General features: G+C 45.7%; 1 protein-coding gene across 3 annotated transcripts in view; it reads left to right on the forward strand.

Moving 5' to 3' along the window:
- Positions 1 to 21,891, forward strand: part of FAM168A (family with sequence similarity 168 member A) — a 200,126-nt gene extending 178,235 nt beyond the window's left edge. For 2 of the 3 annotated variants that reach the window (XM_039219900.1, XM_039219901.1), the window contains exons 4-9: positions 4,415 to 4,441; positions 9,364 to 9,489; positions 16,849 to 16,991; positions 18,918 to 19,092; positions 20,421 to 20,551; positions 21,285 to 21,891. In XM_039219900.1, coding sequence (XP_039075831.1) covers positions 4,415 to 4,441; positions 9,364 to 9,489; positions 16,849 to 16,991; positions 18,918 to 19,092; positions 20,421 to 20,533 — 584 coding nt within the window. In that variant the 3' untranslated portion in view covers positions 20,534 to 20,551; positions 21,285 to 21,891. The remainder of the gene's footprint in view (positions 1 to 4,414; positions 4,442 to 9,363; positions 9,490 to 16,848; positions 16,992 to 18,917; positions 19,093 to 20,420; positions 20,552 to 21,284) is intronic. The other variant, XM_039219902.1, reaches the window with a different exon arrangement.
- Positions 21,892 to 25,802: the final 3,911 nt, after the last annotated feature.

Below are 25,802 nucleotides of genomic sequence, written 5' to 3' on the forward strand. Positions count from 1 at the left end.
CTGCTGTTGGGACACACACAGATACACACACACACACACGCGCGCGCGCGCGCGCGCACCCCCCCCCCCAGACTTCCTGGGTGTGGATTTGGAAGAGAGTGAGAGACTTGCCACCAGAGGATAAAGAACTGGTTTTCAAGCTGAGGCAAGGAACCTGTTTTTCAAAAATAACAAAAGCCTAGCATCCTTTATCTTATCCATTCCTGGATAGAGATCGAAATAGATTTGAAAATGTTAAAAAAAAAAAAAAAAAAATAAAGTTCTCATTTGGGCTAGGAGCAGTGCAGAGGTCTTACCACCAATACTAACCCTCACACTTAGCGGGTGCATTATCACTCAAGGGGCTGGAGAGAGGGCCTGGTGATGCTCCATGTAGAAAGTCCTGGGTTTGAATCCTGATTACTCACCTCACTAGCTGTGAGGCCTTGGACAAAATAACTCATCTCTCAGAGAAATGTGCTACTTACCTCAGGGATGTAGATGGTTTTAAGTAAGTTCATTTACTCAACAAGTACTTATTGGTCGAATGTCCTCCCACTAGAATAGAGAAAAAGAGCCATCTTTGCCTAAAATAACTTCTAGTTCATTTGGGAGTTGGCATATAAACAGATTCATAGCTGTGCAGTGTAAATAAAGGGTACAGGATGCTTCACAGGGGCTCTCGCAATAGAGACCTGAGGGAGAAGCAGGAGACATTCTTTAAAACATGTAAAGAGTTGGACGTTTTAGGCAGAGTAAACCTTGGGCAAAGGAGTGGTGATGTGGGAGTGGTTGAAGCTCACTGTAGGGACAGGGATAATAGAAGAATCTGAACTACAAATGTCCAAGGGCCAGATTTAGAAAGGCTTTAAATGCCGTAATCATACCCCCATTTTCTTGTTTAGTAATGATTATTGTAGAGTTAAAAAGTTTGAAAGACCTTAAAGATCTTCCAGTTCAACTCCTTCTCTGGACCCGGGAGATCCAGAGATAAACAGTGTTTTGTCCAAGTTACTCAATGATGCAGCAATAGCATATGGACTAGAACCCTTGGCAGATCCTCAAGTTTTTGGTCTCATGCTTTTCTGTGCCAGTCCAGCACTCATCCTACCATTGTTCTCTTTCTTCTGGAATATTTAAGTAAGAGAAAAACGTGGTCTCTGTCAGAAGACCTAGATGTGAGTTCTGACTGTCACTTCCTCAATTAACAACCTTAGAGTCACTTGACCTCTCTGAACCTCAGTTGTCCCATTGTAAAGTAGGGATCATTTTGTAATCATACACATTAACACACATACTGTGATCCCCCTCTTTTTGGGGATACAAAGCACTATTTTATGCAAATAAGTGATATTAACCCCTAAAGTCCTTACATAGGTGTGTCATTCCACAGACATTTATTTTGGCCCTGCTATGCTCAGGGCAGTCTGGAAGACTCTGCTTGTGATTCAGACTTGAGGAAGCTAAAGTCATTGACCTCAAAGAGCTTGTGAGGGTAGCAGTAACCCACAAGCTAAAAATCTCTATCTCAGGATCAGTAGTTTATTCTATATTAACTTTTAATCAGTAAGATACATATTTCAAAAAATGTTAAATAGGCAGAAACAATATAAGCTACAGAAATTAACTATGATAAAAGATTTAATCAAATGGGATAAGATCTGTCTTAAAAACTCCAGTGGTTTTGATTATCAAGTATCTCCCAATATAGAAATGATTTAAATTTAAATGCTATGAGATCTGTGAATTGGCTTCATAAACTATCTGATCTAAAACAGAATGGGGTGAGTAGTTGCAAAAGGTCAGCTAAGGTCAGGAATGAAGAAGGTGAGTTGTGTTTGTAGTCAGGAGGCTGCCAGTGACCTGCGGAAGCAGAGGCAATGAGATGGTGTGGCTGGGAGTGAAGAAGCAGAGTTAGCAGATAGAGCCTGCTTACAAGAGGCTTGGCTATGGGGGAAAGGAGAACAAGGGCAGGTGGGGTTAAAGGAGCCAGTGTTTTAGATGCGAGCATGATTAAGGAAGTGCTGATGGGAAGGAGCAAGTGGGGAGGACAAGTTAGAGAGGCAGGAGGAGGGCTGCCAGATAGAGCCAGGCCTTGAAGGAGGTTATGCTGAGGAGGGAGATCTAGAGCTGTTCTCTTCTTTGTTTTGGGGAGCAGATGGAGTAGGCTGCCTCACGCAGGAGGGTAGCTCTTCTTCTCAGGCTAAAGGAAGGGTCACAGATGGATGTGCTTAGAATACATTGTCCAGTGGAAAGTGGACAGTTCTTGTCTAATGACTTTGATTTGCTGTTTGAGAGGTTAGCAAGGATAGAGGGAGGGTTCTTAAGGAGAGAGGTCAATATGTGAAAGCCTTACTGGAAGGAGAAGAGGTGTCACCAGCAGGTGACACAGTCGTGTAAGAGGAGGCCCCACTGAGGGTGGAGGCTGTGAATTCATCAAGGCTCTAATTTCCAGCACTGGGGCATTTTCTCATAATGTTCAGAACATATGGTGCTGGTTTGTGAAACTGTTTGAAGATTAGTTTAGCGAGAAAATGGAAGGACAGAGAATAAAAATAAACAGATAATATTTGTTGAATGGTTCCTATGCACCGGAACTATTTTAAACCCTTTTGGATATTGACTTGTTTTCTATCACAGCAAACTTTGAAGTCATTACTATCGTCATTCCCATTTTCCAAGTGGGAAATTTAGAGAAGTTGGGATTCAGGCATCCTGCCACCATACCTGCATGTGCTCTGCAGTTGGCCAGAGAGAAACTAGAGCAACCAGACTAGAGAAAACATGCAGAAGGAGCCTGGGACTGTGGGAAAAAAAGGGGAGAGATTGGAAAGCTCCCAGCATGTATAAAGTACTGATTAAGTCTTAATTTTGAAACAAACAAATATCAGCCCACATCTAACTTGATTTTCCCCAATTTGTGTTTTCAAAATTTCACCATATTTCTAAGCTATGACTAAAGCAGCCTGACCATTTCCTTAGAAACCCATGCAGTCCACTGTAGAGCATGGTATTTCCACGTGGTGTCAGAAAGCCCCGAACTAGGAGTTGGAAGGACTGGGGTTATACCCCTAACTCTGCTACTGATTTTGGTGTGACCTTGGGCAGATCCCTTTCCTTTGGAGTTAGACACACACACCTCACTGGTCTGTTTCATATTTTCAGAGGCCGGCCTCTGCATTCAGCAGGTCTCCTGATTACATTAGGGGAGTTCCTGCCAAGGAAGAGCCAGCTCAAGGACAGAGAGGGCGGTGTAGGTTACTCTCAGCTTCCTGCCAGAAGGAGCCATTCGTGATGCTGAGAGATGCCTGTGGGGTAGAAGCCTGCAAAGAGCCAGGCTCTCAGGCTTAAATTTCTCTCAGCTTCTTCAAGGAGGCCAAGAAGTTGCTTCAGAGAGAGCTATTTTTAGCAGCTCTGAGTACTCTAAGATGTCATCTGTTCAGGATACAGGGAAACATTTCACTCTTTCATTGGTTCTGAAAGCAGTGTGGGTACTTGGGAGTTTTTTTTTTTTTTTTCCCCAAGCTCTTAATGACTTCAGGGATCTTATTTAAGAACTGTTTGGCTCTGCAGGAAGCAGGAGCCAACTGAGACTCGTTCTCAGAATCTGAAAACCAAAGGATGTATCACATTATTGGTAATCTGACCTGAAAATGAAAGAAAAGGATGAATAGAATAACTAATATAGATAGAAACGAAATACCTCCTCATAAGAGATGTGTTTATAAACCATTTTCACCTACTGTGTCATTTGATTTCATAGCAACTTTATGAAGTACAAATACAGATTGTTCCTGTTTTGCATGTGACAAACTTGGGGAAGGGCAAGGGAAGGGAATTTGTGTTTCCTGAACACCTGCCATATTCCAGGCACCGTCTGAGTGATGTCACAAATGTTAATTATTGCTTTAGTCTTGTGTGATCCTGCCTCCGGTTTTGCTCAGAGTTTAAATATCTTGTCCAAAGTTGCACAGCTAAAAAGCAGTGGACCTGGAATTCAAACCCAGACCCCCCTGTAGCACCTCAATCCTCCAGAAGTTTCAAGTGATGAAGTACCTCTGCATTGGTCCTAGCCCTCCGAAGCTTTACAGAAAGCTCTTCAGAGGCCAAATGTGATGATTTTGAACCCTGAACCTTTACTTCCTCTCACACACAAAGCCTCTGTCATGTGCAAAGTCCCTCTGCAGTGCAAAGAGCACGAACTTGGGTCAGATGCCTGGAAGTTGCCATGGCATCAAGGAGATTCTTCTCCTCAGTGGATGGCAAGTCTGTCTTTCTCTCCAGGATAGAGGCACTTCACGCCCTGTGCATTCACTGTTTCTTACGTAGCCCGGGGGAAACTGCTATCTTGAGACAGTCTGTTTTTGTAACTGCAATGTGTACTACTTTGCACAAATTCTTAGTGGTAATTTCAACTAACATTTCTATCCAACAGAGTTTCAGTTCCTGCATTCAGCTTATGGTAGGAGAGCTATTTTTCCTCATCTGTATTATGGCCTATGAATGTGTTACCTCGTAACAACAATAGATTCCATCTCCTTCCCTCCCCAAATCCCATCCCTTAGGCTTGGGCTCCCCCAGGTGGCTCAGCAGCAGTTCCTAAAGCATGCAGGAACATGTCTGATGGTGCAAAATCATGGGTTGGAGACACACATGCACCGTCCCCTAGGGCAGCGATGAAGGATCATGGCACTAAAAGGCGTCTTTCCCCTTCCTCACCTCCGGGGTCCCATCTGACCTAGGTCAGAAACTTTCACCCTAACCTGACTGCTGAATTCAAACGATCAAGTGAACAAAATTCTTCAGCCTGTACGGCTCCCCTCTGTTGCCTTTGTGGTGGCTCCTGTGGAGGAGTCCCTGGATTACGCCTGTAAGAACCCCAAAACACAGTCTGCCCCAGGGTCAGATTTTCCATCTCCATTGGCAGTCTGACATGTTTGAAAGACCTGGTTGACTAGATACAATCTGTTCCCTTAGCCCAAATCTTGAGCTCTGGCTCATTTTCAGGGCGTTTTCCTGGATGGTGAGAGGTGAGGGCCAAGTGTGCTAACTAAGTGGGCAGTGTGGACTCCAGGCCCAACGCACCACGGGAACTTCTGGGCACCTGTGAGGGTCCCAGCAGTGAAACTGGACTAGGTCCTTTTTGTCACAGACAGTAAGGGACCATGGAAGGGACTTGCCGCTTTTACTACCCTCACCTGGGCTGCTCAGGACAATGTTTTCATTAAAATCTCTGCACACTTTCTCGACTTTTAACTGTGAATTATTTAGATGTTGAATAATGAATTTGTGGATGGCGCATCTTTCAGGAGATGAGCTGTGAAAATTTCTCCTTGCCACTGCTGTGGCCTGGGTGATCTTGGGCAATTCGCTAATGTCTCCAAGCCATAGATAGTGTTCTATTCCAGATGATCCCTTAGGTCCCTCTAAATGCTAACAGTCTATCCTCTTATAATTTTATTATTTTAGTGTTTGTTAGTCACAGACCTGTTTCTTTTGTCATTAATGGAGAGTTCATTTTTTGTTTGCCCCAGGATCTATGAACTTGGACAGAAGATTCCATAAAAAGTGAGACAAGTTCTCATGCTTTCTCACCCCTCTAGTTATACCATCTGAAATAGAAATACTAAAAAGTATGTGCAGAGCTCTTCTCTTCAGAGAATGCTGTGTGCCAGACCCTACACTGGCTCTTTAGAGATAAAGACTAGTAAGACAAGGTCCCTATTCTAACGGAGCTCACAGTTTAGTGGAGGAAACAGACAAGCCAGCAAGTTCAGGAGCTTCTAAGATTCACGGAAGCGAACCATACGGGATATATGAAGGGGCTGTGGCCAAAGGGTGGGGAAAAGAAAAGACTTCATAAGAGAGGTAAGCTCATGATTGATGGATTAATAAATTTTTATCAGGTGGCATTTGGGGGGAAGACAGGCCAAGAAGAGTGAACAGTGAGCAAAAATACACTGGCACTCCTTGGCATATTCTGGAAATAATAAAGTTTGTGTGGCTATAGTGTAAGGTTGGAAAGTGAGAACAGTGAGAGTCTAGAGAGATCATAGGGCTAGATCATGAGGGGCCTTGAACGCCACATAAGAAGTTCAGCCTTAGCCTGTAGGCAGTGGAGAACCATGGAGTGTTCTTGAGATTTTGTGATTAGGTTTAGGCCTTAGAAATGTCCCTTGACTGCAGTTTGGAGATTGGAGTTGGCAAGTGTAAAAACCGAACAATGAGGAAGCAGTTGCGGTAGTTAAGAGCTGATGAGAACTTAAATTAGAGCTGCCCATAAACTGTGGGGATGGAAGATAAGCAGGTGTCAGAATTAGAAACTGTAAGACTGGATGATGCTTCACTTTTGATCCTCACATCAACAGTCTGAAGTGATCAGGGAGAAATTATTACTGCTGTTATGAGACAACAAAACAAAAATGAGGTGACTTGCCCAAGGTCTCCCAGCTAGTAAGTGGCACAGCCCAGGCTAGAACTTAGTTTTCCTGACCTACTGCATTATTCAGGATGATGGTCCCTTGCTGCCTCTCATCCTTGTAAGTGTGCTTAACAGATTGTTCAAAGTGTCAAAGGGCATGAGGGCCCCGTATCCAGGGAAGTGAACAACCCAGCACCTGGATGTGGGCAGCATGCTGTGACTGGGCCATGGCCCTTCACTGCCAAGGGTGTTCTCTCTCTCTCTCTCTCCTTTTTAAATTGAAGAATAACACATATACAGTAGTACATAAAGTGCACTAGTCTCATGTGTACAGCTCAGTAATATTTGACATATGTATACATTTGTATTTTACTACCACCTAATTCAAAATATAGAACATTTCTAGGAGTTGGTTCCTTTCATGGCACCCAAGAGCAGGCATGCCTGTCAGAGCAGCCTCCTCTATTACTGTGCCTCTAAAGTTTCAGTTGGATTGCCTTTATCACACAACTGAGCTCTCAATGGCTACCAATAGAATGGTAAAATTTGGAATTTTACGTGGAAGAGGAAGATCATGTGGCACAGTACAACTAACCAATGAGGAAGTCAAGTTGACAGCTAATATTTGTTTTTTTTTAGTCTTACTATTTGTCCAGTTTTAAACAATTAAAGTACTCAAATATATAGAGAAACATAGAACACACGAATATTTGTTTTCATTTCTTTTTTAATAAAACCAGAGAAAATACTCACTTCTTCAGAACATATATAGTGTAGTTCACTTGATCAGTTAGATAAGACATCAAAGGCACAGTCGCACTTGCTTCTATCCTGGTTAATCTGGAATGTTATTTTATGTTGCATAATGCTGTCTTGTTCACTCTCTGGTTGGCGTGTGGCTGTGTTGCATCCCCAGCTGGCCCATAAATACCTTGTGTGCAGTGACCATGACCCACAAGTGTTCCTGTCCACTGTGGCGCTCCCCTCAGTGCTGAGTGCAGTGTAGGCTTCAGTTACTCTTTGGTTAATTTTGATTTACTTTAACTGTCATGCAGTCCTTCAGACCAATGTCAGACTTTTGGCCTATGATGAAAATTATGGTGAAGTATGTACGACCTGGGGGGAAAAACCTGGACTGGAACAGGACATCCAAGTTTTCTGTGGCTGAATTTAGGCCTCCTGCTCCCTGATGGAGCTCTATAGGGTCTTGAGGACATCTGTCTTCTCAGAACTACATGTTTCACTTTTTAGGGAGTTTAGAGTGACCAGGGCTTTCCAGCCACATTGAACAGCAGGTTCTAAATTTGGAGACATCTTGATAAGATTTTTCAACACTAATTGGATCCTTTATTAATCCCCACCCCCTGCCCCAACCCTGGGGAAAGGAAACTCAAGGTAATTGTTTAAAATTGCCTGCCCTCCTCCTGTATTGTCTGCAGAGCCATGCGTTGATGTCCAGTAAAGGCTTTGGACTCTGCACGCAATTCTTCTAGGTCTCCGTTTCTTATGCAAGAATTCTCCTTTTAGTGTCACTTTCTGCCCATGATTTCCTTCTCATTTCTCAGCATCTGCTGTATATATTGCGGGCCATTAATGCAAGTGCAGAGTCAGCCTAGAACAGCTACATTTCTAGCCTTAGTTCAGCGAAACAGCAGGGTCCTTGACCTCTTCCTCTGGCCTCAGTACTCCCAAGACTGAAGGAACCAGAGGCATTACCTGTTACCTGGATGGGCAGAGGGGTTATGGGACCTCTCTAGAGGTGGGCTGTCCTTGCCCTGGCAGAATCAGAGTGGACAGGCACGCTTCTCATGCCACCCTGCTTCACCTTAGCCCATTGTTAAAATGTTTCAAGTGTACCCAACTATTGCCACTGTAGCCCCACATCCTGCTAATGTTCTTTAAAGCCTCTCCTATCCAAGATCTTATTTGAGTATACTCGAAAAGATACTATTAAAATCGTTCTTCCTACTCTAAATAGAAATTTGGGTCAAGAATGGTTTCTCCTCTAGGAAAAAGTATATCAAGCAAAATCTCTAAAGAAGTTAGGCATTTTCCCCCCTTTGAAATCCTCTTTCCTCTCTCCTTCCCCACAGGATACCATGAAGGTAAGTTTTTTGAGTCATTCCCCGCTTCTAGATCATATGAAGCATCATCCTTCAAATTTCTCAAGTTAAGCCTTAGGTCTACCTGGGAAGCCTGCAGATTTCTTTCAGACTGGGCCTCATCTCTATTTTACACCTACCCCAAGTTTAACATAATTTCTTAAAGGCCCAGTAGATCATCTCTAATTCATGAGGAGATACCTAACGTGGGGCACCAGCAGCACATCAATAGGAGGTATAAAGGGTGTGCAAGAGGCTTATCTCTCTGGTTCCAGCTGGGTGTGCAGGAGAAGGAGCAGGAAGAGTCCCACCATACAGCCTGTGCTTTCTGAACTGCCACAGCTCATTCCCTTTGAAAGAGTTGGCAGTCCAGCAAGGTTCATGTGACATGGTAATTCTTTTGAGGTCTCTCTTTGAAAACAACTTATTAAATACACCCCCAGGTGAGATTTCAGGCATAAAAATTGAGGACTCAATTGATGTGGCCCAGTACATAGTCAAAGGCTCCAAGTTGCTACATATTAATAAGAAAGCAGCTAAGGAATATCCCAGAGCCTTAGGCCAGAATGTCAGTAGGAGGTGGTATTCTTAGGCATCTTCATGGTTTTGGTAGTGGGTAGAAAATTCTGGCTCTCTTAGTGTAAACTCAGATTTCCTTGGTTTCAAATCATTTGGAAGCTCACTTCAGCACTCCTCCCAACCCACTCACCCATCTCAGAAAGGCTGAACCATCCTGTGTGTCTGAACAGGACCCCTTGGGTTATATGTTTCCATCCAGCACAAGACCCTTGCTTTGTGTCTGTGATTGGTGGTGCCCACTTCTTATTTCTGCCTAATGCCATTCTTGTGTCTTCCCTTAAGCAACTCTGCTGATGAAACAGGCCTGGCCACAGAACTCATCTTCCTGTGGTACTGAAGGTACCTTCCACCTCCCAGTGGACACCGGGACCGAGAACCGAACTTACCAAGCATCCTCTGCGGCTTTCAGTAAATACAGCCTGTCTCCTCCTTTCCTTGTTCCCCTTAGTTGGGACTGATTTGTCTCTTAGGAAGAAAGGAAAGGGAACTTTTAAAACTGACCTTATAAGACACTGTTTCAAGAGGTTCTCCTACCCACATAAAAAATTGACCTTCCTCATACAGGGCAGGTCATCCTCTTTGATCATGTACCCAGCTTTGGGGAGACACAAAGCAGTGAGGGAGGGAGGAGGAAGTATGCATTTGGCCAACAAGTTTGATAAGGGAAGAACTGTGACTACATTTTAAGGGAAAGAACAGAGAGCACATTTGAAGGCCGGTGGACCTTTGGACAGAGTGGGCTGCTCTAGCTAGCACAGGGTTTCACAGCCTTGCCATTATGGACATCTGGACCAGATAGAAATCCTTTGTTGTAGGGGGCTAACTGGTGCATTGTAGGATGCTTAGCAGAATCCCTGGCCTCAGCCCCCCGGGTGCCAGCGAACCCTCATTACGGCAACCAAAATATCTCTAAACATTGCTAAATATCTCCTGGGGAGGCAGAATTGCCCTCTGCATGGGAAATACTCTCCTAGTGGAAGCTACACCGTGGGAGCAAGTATGTACAGGGAGTCCTTAGGGAAGACAGAAACCACCTGGCCAATCAGAATGGTTATATTCATCTTGACGTTTAGTGCAGTGACTAATGGTTTCACCTTCACACATGATACTTAATTTTTTTTTAATGTTTCTGTATTTTTGAGAGAAAGAGGGAGAGACAGAGTGTGAGTGGGGAGGGGCAGAGAGAGAGGGAGACACAAAGTCAGAAGCAGGCTTAAGGCTCTTGGCTGTCTGCACAGAGCCTGAGGCAGGGCTCAAACTCACAGACTGAGATCATGACCTGAGCTGAAGTCGGACGCTTAACTGACTGAGCCATCCAGGCGCCCCTACACCTGAGTTTTAATACAAGATGGCTTCCTGGGTAAAATGAGGACCAATGTTTAGAAGTTACTGAGCGCTTTGACTCCATATAAGGAAGACTTTGTGCCTTGTTGGAGCTGTCCAAAAGAGGAATGGCTGGCTTTGGATGGGGGAAGTGCTTTTTTCTTAAGTTGTGCCATCAGGGGCTTGCAATACCCTTAGAGAGATATGGCAGATAAAGCCTGATAGTTTGTAGTTCAGTAAATTATTAACCTATTAAGTGGATTAGATGAACATGCTGCATTTTTTTCTTTTATTTTAAATACCTAATGTTATCTTCTCCTTAGTTTAGTTACCGTTGCCCTTAGATGTCATCATCAACTTACATTTAAATAACATAACTCTTCACCTTTTGGAGAATTTGCTTTCATTATCACCCTCTCATTTAATCTACACTATAGTCGCATTATGGTGGATTTTCATTCAGGTTTGAAAGCTGTGGCTCAGAAAGATACTATGTCCAATGCCATCCAAGTAGCAAGCAGCACAACTAAAAACCGATCACTCAGGTTTAAGTTTCAAGTTAAGTTTACTGACTTTTTTCATGATATTAATAGTACTCATTAAGAGAAGGATGGCAGTAGTAGGGAGTTTTTCCAGGTACCTCAGATGGAATTGAATGAACATATATGTAAATGGGGTTATTTATAAATATTTTCTCTTAAACCCACACATATGACTGTACATGCATATGGACACACCTACTACAGTGTAGCAGAAAGAGGCCTGGGATGGAGACCAGAAGAGTTGGATTCTAGACTTGGTTCTGTGTAACCTTGGATAATTTATGTCCGTGCTTTGGACTTTGGTTTTTCCAATTGTAAAATAATGGGGCTGGACTAGGACATCTTTAAGGTTCTGTCTAGCTTTTAGACTCCTGATTCTGTCACCAGGGTGCTGTGTACTCAATATCCACCACGCCAGCAGGGACCTTTCTAGCTACCCTGCCCGTAGTTGACCAGCTAGCCTTTGCTCACGTATCTCCAGGGTATTCATTCCTTCCATAGGCAACCCATTCTACAGTGATAATGTCTGAATATTAGAAGGCTTCACCTTCTCCTGTGTTGAAATCTTCCTGAAGTACCACTGAAATGTCCTGCAGCTACCTCCCACTGCCCTCACAGACTGTCATAGTCCCTGGAAAGGACCCAAAATGTGCCCCTTTTCCTTTAAGCCAGTAGTGTGTGGAATTTTTAAATAGAGGTGGGCTCTCCTGCCCCTCCCACGCCCACCAGACTTCCTCCTGATACATAGATTTTGTGGCTTCTAATGCCACGGAAAATTCAGGACACTTTAAGAAACTCAATTCAGTTTGTAATTGGGTCTCCCTCCTAATTATTCCACACTGTCTGTACCAACAAGGAGACTTAGGGGTCAAGGCAAGACTCAGACATAGAGCTTTGTTCAGACATGTAAATCTGATGGTCAATAAACTGATTAGTCTAAAAGGCATCCTTGATGTAAGGATCAATGCCTTTGAAGGTAGTAGGGGCTCACCAGCTGAAAAAGATTTATGATAGTGCAGAAGGATTGAAGAGAGGGCTAGAACAGTTTTATCTCACTAATGTGAAGACTCTATTTATTTTTCTGTTTGATGGACCCCAAACTTAATAGTTAAGGGACCTGAGAAAAAGAACCGGGCCTCATAAACCAAGCCTCTTTCATAAGGCAGAGCTGGGATTTCTAGTGATCTAATTCCCTTTTTCTGTCACAATATTGCCTTTAGTGAAATGAGGACACAAAGGGCAATATGCCAGATGTCCAAGATTGGACTGCATAGACCTGTAACTCAGAAAGGAGTCCCTGCACAGGGCATGGGAAGCCCTGAACTCTGAGCCCAGCTCTGTACTGATTTGCTGTGCAGTTTGGGGAAGGTCGCTGCCCCCCCCCCCCCCCCCCCCCCCCGCCAGCTACAGGTTCTTCATTTGAAATGTAGAAAGCTGAATGCAAGATGCAAGTCTCTAATGTCTTGAAGGCATAGAATTTCAAAGTCCTAATTCTGTGACCTTCAGACTTAGGTAGAAGACCATTCACAAGTACCAGGGCCTCCAGTGAGGGAGCTGAGTCTAAGTTCATTTGAGCAAAATCAGTCAGGTTTTTGTTCGTTTGTTTTGTTTTATTTTGGATCAAGCCCAATAGCTTCTTTTACTTAGATGCACAGAGTAATAAATCCTTAATTTTGCGTTACCCAAGGTAGCCCAGACTACAGCTTCAGGGGAATTTCTAATCCTCAGTGGTATGGACAGGACTGTTAGTTGTAGAAAGTCCACTGCAATGATTTTCTCATAAAAGTCTCACTGAAATACTCAGAGACAGAATATCAACTCTAGAATGCCTTCTGATACTATCTAGGCCACCTGAGGGTATTCCTTGAGAGAAGAATTACGTCACTCACTGACAGAGCCCAGGCAGTTTCTGCAGCCTCTGGACAAAGATGGAAACCTTGAGAACCATTGTAGCTGGAGGAAGGAGCACTGAGTCCTGAGTCCTAGAGAGCAGTTGCTCCATCTCAGCCATCTGTCATCTCATCTGTGAAACGTCTGTGTTGAGCTTAATGATCTCTAGCTCTGCTTCTTCCTTCTCAAACTGTCTGGACAAATGAGCAAGGCCTTCTTATGCAGCATCATCTTTTTGGCTGCCAAGGGTATTTTGGCTGCTGATCTGTATTCTGAGTATATGTGTGTCTCATTTCATAACATGAAGAAAGGGAAACAGTCTCAGACAAAGTTATTCTTAGATTTGGAAACCAAACTCTCCTGCAGACTCTTAGAGCTTTTTTCTTTTCCTTTGAGAGATAATCTCAATACTTTGTAAGGTGGTTGTCCTTGGGGCATAGAGGGGTAGTGCAGGCTTCCCTTGGGGATAGAAATTCCAGAGCACATTCTTGGGGAGCCTAAAGGAAAGTTGCCAGCATCGTTGGCTTGTTAACTTTAAGGAATCATAAAGTCACAGTATTTTATTTTATTTATTTTATTTTTTTTAATGTTTTATTTATTTCTAGGAGAGAGAGAGAGAGAGACAGCGTGAGCAGGGGAGGGTCAGAGAGAGAGGGAGTAACAGACTCTGAAAAAGACTCCAGGCTCTGAGCTGGCAGTCAGCACAGAGCCCAACGCGGGGCTCGAACCCACAAACCGCGAGATCATGACCTAAGTGAAAGTCAGACGCCTAACCGACTAAGCCACCCAGGCACCCCAAAGTCATGGTATTTTAAACCATACAGTTTTAGAATCTTAAAACCCTGCAGTCTGTGTTCCAAGTTGGATCACACAATGGAAGTCATAGTTTAACCTCTCTATTGTGGTCTTTCATACCAGTCTCTGCTTGCACACTCCCAGGGCAAGCTTACTATTTCTCTATACAGTGAGAGAGAGAAGAAGAAGAATAGCTCACCTTTATGAAGTGCTTTTAATGTGTCACACACTATTCTAAGGGCTTTGCAATTATTAATGTATTTACCACAGCAACCCTATGAAATAGGTACTGTTGTCCCCACTTACAGATGAGGAGACTGCTATTTTCTACAGCTGTCAAATAGCAGGGTGGGAGTTCAGACCCAGGCAGTCAGTCTGGCTCCAGACTACTCATAACCACTACTCTGTGCTGTATAGCTTTCAGAGACAAGTATCTTAGGATTCAAGGGTATCCTGTCCTTCTGCCCTTCGTCACTCTGACAAGACTCCTCATAACCTTCTTTTATTCCTTTAAATCAGGATTGAGCAACTATCCCTATAGAGGTCCAAATAATAAATATTGTAGGCTTTTCAGGCCATATGGTCTCTGTCATAACTACCGTTGTAGCAGGGAAGCAGCCATAGTTGATAAGTAAATGAATAGACATGGCTGTTACAATAAAACTTTACTTACCAAAATAAGTTGTAGTTATAAAAACTGTATTTTTCAGGTTTTATTTATTCATTTATTTATTTAAGTTTATGGTTTATTTTTTACTAATCTCTACACCCAGCATGGGGCTCAAACCCATGATCCTGAGATCAAGAGTCACATGCTCTTCAGACTGAGCCAGTCAGGTGCCCCTATAGTTTGCCTGTTTTATTTGTATTTTTATTTTTAAAATTTTTTTTAATGTTTTATTTATTTCTGAGAGAGAGAGACAGCGTGAGCAGGGGAGGGTCAGAGAGAGAAGGAGACAGAATCTGAAGCAGGCTTCAGGCTCTGAGCTAGCTGTGAGCACAGAACCTGACATGGGGCTCGAACCCACGAACCGTGAGATCATGACCTGAGCTGAAGTCGGATGCTTAACCAACTGAGCCACCCAGGCGCCCCTAGTTTGCCTGTTTTAAATGTTAATAGTGTGAATAAAATATTCAGTGGTAAATTAAATTTGTAAGTAGTCTCCTGCTAATCCCTATCTTGGAGATTCATAGTTCATCCTCTCATTTTAAAACTTCTCAGGGTCATAGAATAAAACACAAACCTATTTATTCTACATTACTGCACTCTTTTTTAAAAACAATAATTAAAATCCCTCAGAATCATATAGTCCATTGCACAGTCTTGGGACATACCCATTTTGACAACCCCCCCTTGTTTTATAGATTAAAAAAAAAACTGTGCCTCCAAGGTGAAGTGCCCCTCAGGTGACTCCTTGTAGATATCACAGACCTAGACTTACTTCTCTCTGTCCCTGCAGTATCTGCTTCACCTGCCTTGACCACATATCATAATTAGTGCCACAATCTAGAAACTTGGAGGGATCTGCTCCAAACTTCTCTCAGCTGACTCGCACCTCCATGTCTAGTTTCTCATTTTTCACGATGCTACCTTCTGAACGTATGCTTTCCACTTCATCCTCATTGCTACGTATTTCCCAAATGTATTTGATCACAAAGCCAGTTTTTCATGGAATAAACTATGAATCTACAGATGGAAAAGTAAGTGACATGATGTCAGGGAAGAGGACAAGGATACCTTTTGGTGGTGCCTTTTGTGGCAACTGAATAGCAGCTCTCATATCCTACTGAGTACCTCAGCAGGGGTTGGGGGATGCCAAGCCAGTGCTGTGGATGGAGAGAGATTTGTGACCTTATGGCAGCTTGCTTTTACTTGAGGTTAGGATAGAAGAGACCTAGGATCTTTAGAAAAATAGGATTTTAGTTCAGGAAGAGATCTTCATTCTTAGCCTTCTGATTTAACAAAATAGGAAACTAAGGCCCAGAGACTTGACAATAGTCACACCAAATTGGGGGAAAAAGCACGAATTGTAGCCTAGATCTGTTCTCTTCCAATAAAGCACCCCTCTCCACTCTGCTCCCCAGTCCCTTCTTGCAGAATCAGCACCATGTTGCTGATAGTCCTTAATGAGCATCTTGTAGGCGAAAGACCTGAGTTGAGGCCCAGAGAAGGTCAGTGATGTACCAACCAGACTGAGCCAGGATGGGAAGCACAGGGAAGAAACCCCAGCAACACCCCATTGGAGATCCAGAGCCAAGGTCTCCTGGCACTGTCCCTTCAACTTAGAAAAAAGGAGCAGTTTCTAAAACCATTTGCCCTTTCTGAGCCCGTTGTATAAAGTAAGAGAGTTGGGGATCACTTGATCACTTGGTTTCCGTAGAATCATTTCATTTTGTGTTCTGTAAGTACACAGTCTTGTTCCTGAGTGATTTATGTTTCAGGTTTTTCCGTGGACATAGGATGTGACTCTATTTTCCAGAAGAGTCAAAGGCAGCACAATTTGATGGAGTGGCTGACTGTGAGCTCCCTGGGTCATAGGTTTCTGGTTGATGTGAACTTTCATGACCCCTGACTTCAGGCCTTCAGGCAGAGGTGGTTCTCCTCCAAGCCCCAGGAGCAAGGGGAAGAGCTGGGTCTGAATGGTGTTTTCTGTGGGGTTTTCACCTTAAACCTCTCAGGAAAGAAGGGGAATGTGGTAGAGAAAAGTCCAAAAAGAGAGAGATATAAGGAGGGGAAAAAAAGAGAGAGTAAGGTAGAAAACCAAAGAGAAACAGCAGCAGAAGACGCCCTGGGCTGCTGAGTGAAGAGACAGAAAAGCAAGAAGACAGAGTGCAATAAAGAGCAAGTGGGCAGAGGGTCTCCTGTCTGCGTGTACGTGCTTGTCTCACGGTATGTAGACAGAATCCTAGATTGTCTGAGCTGCAAAGGTCCCTTAGGAGATCATCTGTGTTCCAGCCTCTTATTTTATATGTCATACCCCTGAGACCCAGAAAAACACAAGATGCCAGAATTACTCATGCACCCTGTGCACCAGGACTGAGGGAGCTGCCTCTGGGGCCAGGGCTCTGTGGGAGGAGCCCTGTTCTCTGTCTCTTCTCATCTGTGTTTCCAGCCTGGAATCAGCCCATCCTTGTCTGGGGAGTCGTACCTGGGACCTGCTACCTTCTGACAATGTTCTGTCAACTAACTGAAGTCTCTCTTATTGCCTTGGTACAGGATATACTGCGGGGACACCATACAAGGTCCCACCGACCCAGAGTAATACTGCTCCGCCCCCCTACTCCCCATCACCCAACCCCTATCAGACGGCCATGTATCCAATCAGAAGTGCCTATCCCCAGCAGAATCTGTATGCCCAGGTAGGTGCGTGCGGAAGCCTGGGCCCACCACTTCTGCAGGTAAATGACTGACCAGCCTAGGAGGGATGGGAGTGGGTGAGGAACAGAGGGAAGACAAGTTCATGGCTTTGGCCAGTTGTCACTGTTATATCATAGAAACAGTAGCCCTGTAGTCTACACACTCCCTCACCCCACCTCAGCCCCTAGAGGGTTGATGCATGAAGCCATTTAGATGAACAGAGCCCAGAATATCAAAGCAGCAGGGGCTCCTAGAAATCATCTAGCTCAATTCCTTTTTTTTCTTTTTCTCTGGAGAGCGAGAACGAGGCGGGGAGACGGAGAAGGAAAGAGAATTTTAAGTAGGCTCCACACCCAGTGGGTTGCTCAATGCAGGGCTCAGTCTCATGACCAAGAGTTCATGACCTGAGCTGAAATCAAGAGTTGGATGTTAAACTGACTTGATCCACCCAGGCACCCCTCTCCATTCCTTTTCATACAAGTGGGGAAGCTGAGACCCAGAGGGGAGAGTGAGTTCTCCAAGGTCACACAGGGAGCTATTGGTTGAGTCAGGATGAGACCCCATGTGTCTTGGGCTTCTCTCCCTAACCCCCACACCTCCCTTCCTCGATAAAGTCTATGAACAAGGAGGAGATAAGTTCTCAGGCTCTGTCATCAGTCCCTTTGTGACCTTGAGTAAGTTATTCTCTCTCTCAGTGCCTTAATGTCCCCATCTGGGCTCCTTCAGCTAGAGAATGTGTGTACTCTGAGGGGATGGCTATGACAGGGATTATATGAGCCTCCAGCATACCACATGGCACAGTTTTTCTGGGGTGACAGTTCTGCATCAGGTTTTTAAGTAGTGAGGGGAACATGTTTTGATTTAACGAACAGCTACATTCTAGAGTAGAATGTGAAACTTGAAAGATAGAACAGGGGCACCTGGGTGGCTCAGTCGGTTAAGCATCTGACTTCGGCTCAGGTCATGATCTCATGGTTTGTGGGTTCAAGCCCCACATTCGGGCTCTGTGCTGACAGCTAGCTCAGAGCCTAGAGCCTGTTTTAGATTCTGTATCTCCTTCTCTCTCTGACCCTCCCCTGCTCACGCTGTCTCTCTCTCTCAGAAATAAACATAAAAAAAACAACAACAACAACAGTGGGCTGGAGATCATTTTTCTGGTTTGTGGTAGGCTGCTTTGCACTATGTTCTCAGACCTGTGCAGTTATAAACCCATATTCTGAGGCTCCTGTCATTTGTTAGTAGAGGCATTGGGGAAGCTCTGGATTAAGATGACCCAAGGGGCTGTGTCTACTAGCTACAAAGGTCACCAGGCCTGTGGATTGTGGCAGCAGGAAGCATCATGATCTAGGCTGGGGAAAGTCACCTAAGACAGCTGTCTCCATCCGCACCTCTTTGCCTAAAGGGAAATAGTAAGAGACATCTGGGGAAATGCTCTGCATTTGTGATAGTTCCCAGTGGGTAAGATGGTAGTACTCGCACCAGTGTGATTGCCCCGCTGGAAATTCCTCATATGTGTGACACAGTGGTCTGGATTCACCAGCTCCATCCATATCCTCACTCACTGACTGTGGTCCCTGCCTTTACATTTTTGGCAGCTCGTAGAAGCACACTGTAGTAAGATACAAACATTTTAAAGGCTGTTACCCTATTAGATAATCATAGCAATCCTAGGAGCAAAGCAGGACAGGGTCAGAGCCTTATTTTTCATAATTCATAACGAAAAGCTGAGCCCAATACTGAACTGTCCAGAGTCATGTAGTAAGACAGACGCAGAGTCCCAGCTGGGGCCCAGACCTTATATCTCTAGGTCCATGCTTATCTGGCCCTGTCCCATAGGGTCTGGGAGGAACAGGCTCCCCCTCCCTTCTCCCTATATCCTACTCGATGTCTCCAAAAAGCCTGTGTGACCTCAGCCTCTTTTCCCCCAGGGAGCCTACTACACACAGCCGGTGTACGCTGCCCAGCCCCACGTCATCCACCACACCACGGTTGTCCAGCCCAACAGCATTCCCTCCGCCATCTACCCAGCGCCTGTTGCTGCCCCCCGGACCAATGGTGTGGCCATGGGCATGGTAGCTGGCACCACCATGGCAATGTCAGCAGGTGAGAGCAGCATCTACGTCAGCATCCATCCCCCTTCTCCAGAAATTCATGACAGACTGGAGGACACAGTCATAGAATCGAGTGTCACATAGCATGAGAAATTCTGTGCTGGGGATTTCTGGGAACTCTGTCCACAGCAATGAGAAAGATTTCACCAAGGAGGGCATATTGAGCAAGGCCTTAAAGTGTGAACAGAAGTTGACCAGAGAGATGGAAGAGGGAAGGGCAGTCCAGGTGGAAAGAACATGAACATGATATGTTCACACAATGGAAATGGTCCAAGGCCCTTAGAAAATAGGGGTGTGGAGTTGGAAGGGCAGCTGGAAGTTAGCAAAGCTAAAGTGGGGAGGCCCGAATGCCTTTAGGTAATGGGGAGCTAGCAAAGGGGTTTAAGCAGAGGAGAGATGGTTTTGCTTTAAACATTCTCTGGCTGCAGGGTGGAGGCACAGTTATATGGGAGAGGCTTTAAGCAGGTAGGTCAGTGGGGAGGCTGCCATTTAAAGGAAGGATGATGGCACTAATACTCTAGTAGCAGCAGGGTTCCAGAAGGGAGGGCATGGGGCTAATGTTATTGTTAATGTTAATGCCTGTTATGACCAGGCAGAAGCTTAAGGCCCTGTCCAGTAATTAATTCTATAAGGCATGAGGGCTTACTCCGGAAATCATATCAGAGCCTTGCCCTTCAGGAACCTTGAGGATGGAGGAGGAGATGACACCAGAGGAGCAGGTTTAGGGAAGTCTCTGGATGTGCTGACATTCAGAAGAAGAGCATGAGATGACAAGAGGATTGTGGATAACTTTTAGAGATCCAACTTTTAAAGAATCACTTGAGAGAAGAGAGTATAGGGGTCTAGTGGGTTGGGGGTGAGATTTGGGGTTTTGTGTGGCCCCTAATGTAGGGAGTTATGGAGGCCTCATTCCCCAGATCAGGTCAGCAAACTATCGGATATCTGCTTGGTGCCAGCCTTTGTTCTGGTTCTGGGGACCAGTTACTGACAGATCAGACTAGAACCCTGCCTTTAGGAACAGTGGGGCCAGTGGGAAACACAACCATATAAACCAACAATTTCCACTCGGTAGACTGAGAGAAGCATACAAAAAAGAGTAGAAGGAGGCCACTGAAGATGAGTGATTGACTCTGTCCTGGAGTATCAGCAAAATTTTCCCTAAGGAGATGAAGCCTGGCAAGGTGGGAGGGGTAGGTAGTTTGTGAGCAGGTGGGGGGCCCAGGTTGGGGAGCAGTTGTGTGAAAGACTGTGGCTTCATCCTCTTCATCCCAGCATCCTGGGACGGCCTCACTGGGTTTCCTTTTATTTCTGGATGCTCAGGTACCCTGCTGACTGCACCCCAGCACACTGCGATTGGGGCACACCCTGTGTCCATGCCAACATACAGGGCCCAAGGGACCCCTGCGTACAGCTATGTGCCCCCACACTGGTAAAGCCTGCAGCCCATCCAAGTGAGTAGGGCCCGGGCTGGGAGAGGTAGGGGGATGACCGAATACTAGAATCGCCCCTAGCAAAGCACAGGTGTCGGCGGCAGGGGCCAGTGACAGTTACCAGGTGCTTTCCTGCTCTGAGTTCAGTAATATCACCCTTAATGATAGCTGTCACTTTCCATATGTTCTAGGTACTTTACATACATTATCTCATAATCCTTAGAACAGCTCTGTGAAATGAGGATTATTAGCTCTGTTTTGCAGATAAATGCATAGTTCAACATCACTTAACCAGTAAAAAATAAGCTGGAGCTTGAACTCCAGTCCTCTAGCACTAAACTCTGTGCTCTTTACTTACAGCCTCCAGACTTCCTTTAACTCTGGGCCCCATTCTTCAGATGCAATCTTAATCAGATGTTAGCTATCATGGGGGAGCTGGAGACCTTGGGCCACCCCCCGTCGCCCCCCACCCATCAACTTCCTTACTGCCCTCGACTGCTCTGAGGCAGTGCCAGTGGAACACAGGGCTCCAGGGACATCATCTTTTTAAATCCTCTGCCCTACTTCCTGATCTCCCCTACCCTCTACCTCCCCCAGGAGCTCTAGACCTGGACGGGAAGCAGGCAGCTCCACTAGGGAGGCACAGAGGGCTCCATTTAGGGATCCTGCAGTGAGGGGAGGGGATCCAGTGGCTTCCTGAAATGGCCTGACAGGAATATCACGGGCACTAATGGCTCTTCCCTTCCTTCCTCAGATCTGGATTCTCACATTGTATGCAACTACTCAAGTCTTACACAGGTGCTGGAGCAGTTCCCTAGCAGCACCACCTCTATTTGCAAGAAGAGACAACGGAAGTGCAAGGGTCACTTTATGCATCTTTAACGGTTTTGGTTTTTATTTTTGGTTTTTGTAAAAGCTGCTTTTTCTAATCTCCTGCCTCTCCCTAGTGTCCCCTTAGCCGCTACCCTTCCAGCTCTGTCCCCACCTCCAGACCAAGCATATCCTCTCTGCTCTTCCTTCCCCAAGCATCCAGTCCCTGGGGAGCCTAGTCTAGTGGCAGAGAGTGGGGTTTATTGCAATGGTTCAGCTGAAGGTGTGATTTCCTTTGAAGAGCATAACACATGTGACCCTTGGGTCCAGGGTAGGAACTCAAAGCTGTTGAGCAGGTTACATCTCTGGGAGATTGTTTCTTTATTTTTCCGGAGCAAGATTAGTTTAGGACGTTAGCATGTCCTGACACAAAGGAAATGACTTCTGAGAACCATCGCAACAGACCAAGAACAGAACCACCTGATTAGGTAGGAGTGTTCATAGCAGCTTAATGAGAACCTGGGAAAACCAGATTCTTTCTTTGGGAGAACTTGAGGGAGGGTGGGAGGAGGGAGGGCTCTGGGGGAAGGAAGAGGGGAGAGAGGTGCTTGCCTGCTGGCTTTGATTTGTAAGGTCTCTGGCCAAATTGTCTGGTCCTGGACCCTCTGATTTGCACAGTGTTGTTAACTGACCTGGCACTTCCTCAAAACGTAATTTTGACCTCAGACCTGCCAAGCAGCTGCAGGGCGATGGTATCCCAGCCTCCCAAAGCCTTGGAAGGCCAGATGCCCTATGTAATCCAGACCTTGGCTCCAGAGTCCACAGGGGCCCACTCTGATGAGATGCTTCCTCCTGATTAGAGTGGGAACCTATGACATTTCTCTCCCTTCCCTCTGCCCTTCCCGGTGCCAGGGCTCACCAGCTTGTCCGTGGGGCTCTTGGTTGTCTTGTGCCACTCACGGCCAAAGTGAAGGAACCACATTCCAGGTGGGTGCTGGCAGCTCTGAAGGTCAGGATAGTGAAGGAAAAGCAATAGCAATAAACATTTCATAGACTCATGGAACTGACGGGACCTTAGCAATCATTTCATCCATTCCCCTGTTTGATAGATGAGGAAGCTGAGGCTCAGAAAAGATGAAAGAACTTCCCTAGATCTGGCAGTAAATTAGCATTAAATGCAGCCTTCCCACCTAGGGGCATGTTATCCACAAAAATTTGCCTAGAGATGGATTGGCTTGGTTTTGTAGAAATTAAGTCAGCAGCACTCATACCTGGTGAACTCTGGAACAGTCTCTGGGCTTTTGTTTCTGCTCTTTTTCTCCATTGATCCCAAAGGGGGGTTGAAGACTGGGCAGAGGTCACATGGGGCCAGATGGCAGGAACAGAAATTGCAAATGGAGAAATAGCATTTGGAAATTCTGTGAAGACATCTGGAACTTTCGTTCTATACCTTGACTCCAGCCCTAGGAGAAGGAGCAAGTGGGCTGGCTCAAAAGGAGGATCTGTGCTTTTAGGACAAAAGCCCCTCCTCCTGAGAAGAGAGAGGGGACAAGGATGAGGCCCAGGAGGCATGGGCTCTCATGGGAGAAGAGGAACCCCTAAGTCAGGAGGCCCTGCTAGTGTCAGCCAGGAGCCCAAGTTGCCCAGCCATGTCCCCTGCACCTAGCTTTTGGCTGGGCCAACAGCCCCTTTGGGGGCAGGGGTGCAGGAACATTTTACTGTACAAAATGGGATCATTGATAACATTTGGGACTTTTAAGTAACCCTTTTCATTTTAAATTCACATGCACTTGGACAAACCCTTACCCCTACCTCCCATGTCTCCCTTAAAGGAGGAAAAAATCAGGAAACTTTGGAGCCAGAAGGACCTCAGAGGCTGTCTGGCCATTCCCAGGAGGGCAAAGCCCATCAGCATCCAACCCAGAGCCAGGAGTTGGGGGACCCATCTTCTTGGCTTTCCAGGGAACTGCAGGACCAGTAAGGAGAAACCCTGCTATTCTAAATGGTCTGTTCTAGGGTGCTGATGGGGCTTCATTTTAAAACAAAATTTTCCAGTGTTAATCCATTTTTTGCAGATACCTCCTCCTACTCTCTGGCTTTCTAAGGGTGGGTGAAGGTTGTTCTAGATAATGTCATATGTGTGTGGACAATGCCAAAATAATACTAATGAATAATAGGAAACCTTTGCATTTGTCTGGTGCTTCATAGATTTCAGAGCACTTCACAGCCTTTAATTTACTGGCCCTGAGAGAGAGAGGATGGGGTTAGTTCCGTCTAACAAGTGAGGAAACTGGTTGTAGAAAAAAAGGGAACTTGCCAACGTGAGCAGAATGCTAGTATCCTAATATGTTTCCATGTACCCTGCTGCCTCTAGGTGGGCTGGGTAGAACTACAGAGAGGAATTTAAAAGGAGACCTAGGAATGACTTTGTCACTCTTGTTCTTTCTATACCAGTAAGTAAAAACTAACATCTAGTACCTCACAGTTCACAAAGCAATTTCACATCCATCATCTGGCTTAACCCTGTGAAATAGATTATTCTCCTTGTTGATCCGTGAGGAAACGGAGACCTGGGAAAGCAAAGTGACTTGCTCATAAGTGGCAGAGCCACTTGAATCCCAGTTTGCCTGCTTTCCCTCCAGTCTGACTCCACACACAGGCTTGAGGATGTAATTTCAGATCAAAGATAGGCCCCAAGGCAAAAACAAGGTACAGAAAGGCTGTGGTCTGGAAGAGTCCCAAGTCCAGCCCCCCATTTCAGTGTGCATGGTGGAGCCCCCGGTTCTGCTGGCCTCCCCCTCTTGCTCTGACGGAGATCCACAAGCCTGGCCAAGCTTGGGGAGTCATCGCAAAGGGAACAAGTCCAGGAGAACAGGGGCAGTGGTGTGCCTCTGGCAGGACAAACATTCATGGCAGGATCATAGGCATCTGTTGGGAGGCTTCCAGAGATGATGGATGGCCCATTGGTAAAGCTGAACAGAAGGTCAGAGCTGGGAGGGCCCTGTCATTGTAGGAAAGCCAGTGAGACAGAGAGGACAAGGGGTGTGCCCACATGACATAGGGAGCTAGTGCTGGCACCAGCATGCAAACACCTCTCCACTACACTGCCTGCCCCCAGTACCACAAGCTTGGTGGCCAGGGTTAGGGGTATAGGTGGTTTTGGTCACCAGTCAACCCTCTTGGATTCCCCAACTTGTACCTGACTCCCTTTTCCTCATTAGCCTGGGGCCCAGGAATCTGGAGTCTGGAGCCCCCCAGTGGTCAGAGCCTGAAACATAACTTTTCTGCCACTTTTGAAAAAATGTTTTTCCTCATGAGACGGGACAGTTGCTGTGGCTCTTCTCTCTTGGCAGTGACCCTAAAGTGTATATCCCCTTACCTAAATATCGAACAAGGACACATACACCTATCCACAGTTTTTTTTTCTTTTTAATGTATAAAGTGCTTTGACATTCATTGATTGCCAAATTCTCACTTTATAGATGGAAAAACCTAAGTCTCAAAAGGCTTAGGAGACTTGGGGCACGTGGTTGGCTCAGTTGGTAGAGCATGTGACTCTCGATCTTGGGTTATGAGTTCAAGCCCCATGCTGGGCCTAGAGCTTGCTTTAAAAAAAAAAAAAGGCTGAAGAGATTTGCCAAAAGTCATACAGTTAAAAGAGACGAAATTTGAACTCTTCAAATCCTCTGCTCTTTCAGCTGGCACCTACTGGCTCTTGGTGGCAGGCATGAAGAAGGGGTGGGTTGCTACGTGTCTGTTCCAAACAGCAAGATGCCTAAAGACCTGGGAAGCTCAATCTTCCCAGTTGAGATTTTTTTTGAGGGGCCCGGAGGACCCTGGCAGCACCAGGATGAAAATTGGCAACAGAAGGCCTAACCTGAACAAAACACTTTGGGATCATGATGCCCAGAGCTGAAGATACATTCAAGGGCAAGCCCCCAGGTTTCTGTCCATTGAAAGACCCATGTCCCAGGGAAGCCTGTCTACCCCTTGCTTTCTGACCCTGGAGGGCCTACCCACTGTTCAAGCCCAGTGAGTTGGCACCCCCAGGGGACTGGTGTTGCCCTGGATTGACATCTCATGTCAATCCCTGGGCTTGCTTTTCCCATGGGTGAGAACCAGGACCGAGAGAGACACTGTATAGTTAAAAGTTGAGGTTTACCAATCCCAGAGAGATAGGAGTACTCCTTTGGAGGGACTTTGTTCGGAATGGCGTTCAGAAATGAATCACATGGAGCATAAAAGTTAGGCAGGCCCCTTGCTCACCAAGTTCTGGTGTCCTCCTCGTGTACACAAGACTCAGCCAGGAGCCCTAGTGAGGCCCTGGCTGAGCCAAGCCTGGAGCCCTGCATATCAGATTCCTTGACTCTGCTCCATGGCCAGAGAAGGCAGGCCTGGAAGACATGGGTCTTGGTCTTTGTGTGGTCCTGGTTATAGCACTCTGGCTGGATGAATCATTTAG

This window comes from Hyaena hyaena, unplaced genomic scaffold (genome assembly GCF_003009895.1).
Source record: "Hyaena hyaena isolate Hyena2069 unplaced genomic scaffold, ASM300989v1 scaffold_848, whole genome shotgun sequence".
In the NCBI taxonomy this organism is placed as follows: Eukaryota; Metazoa; Chordata; class Mammalia; order Carnivora; family Hyaenidae; genus Hyaena; species Hyaena hyaena.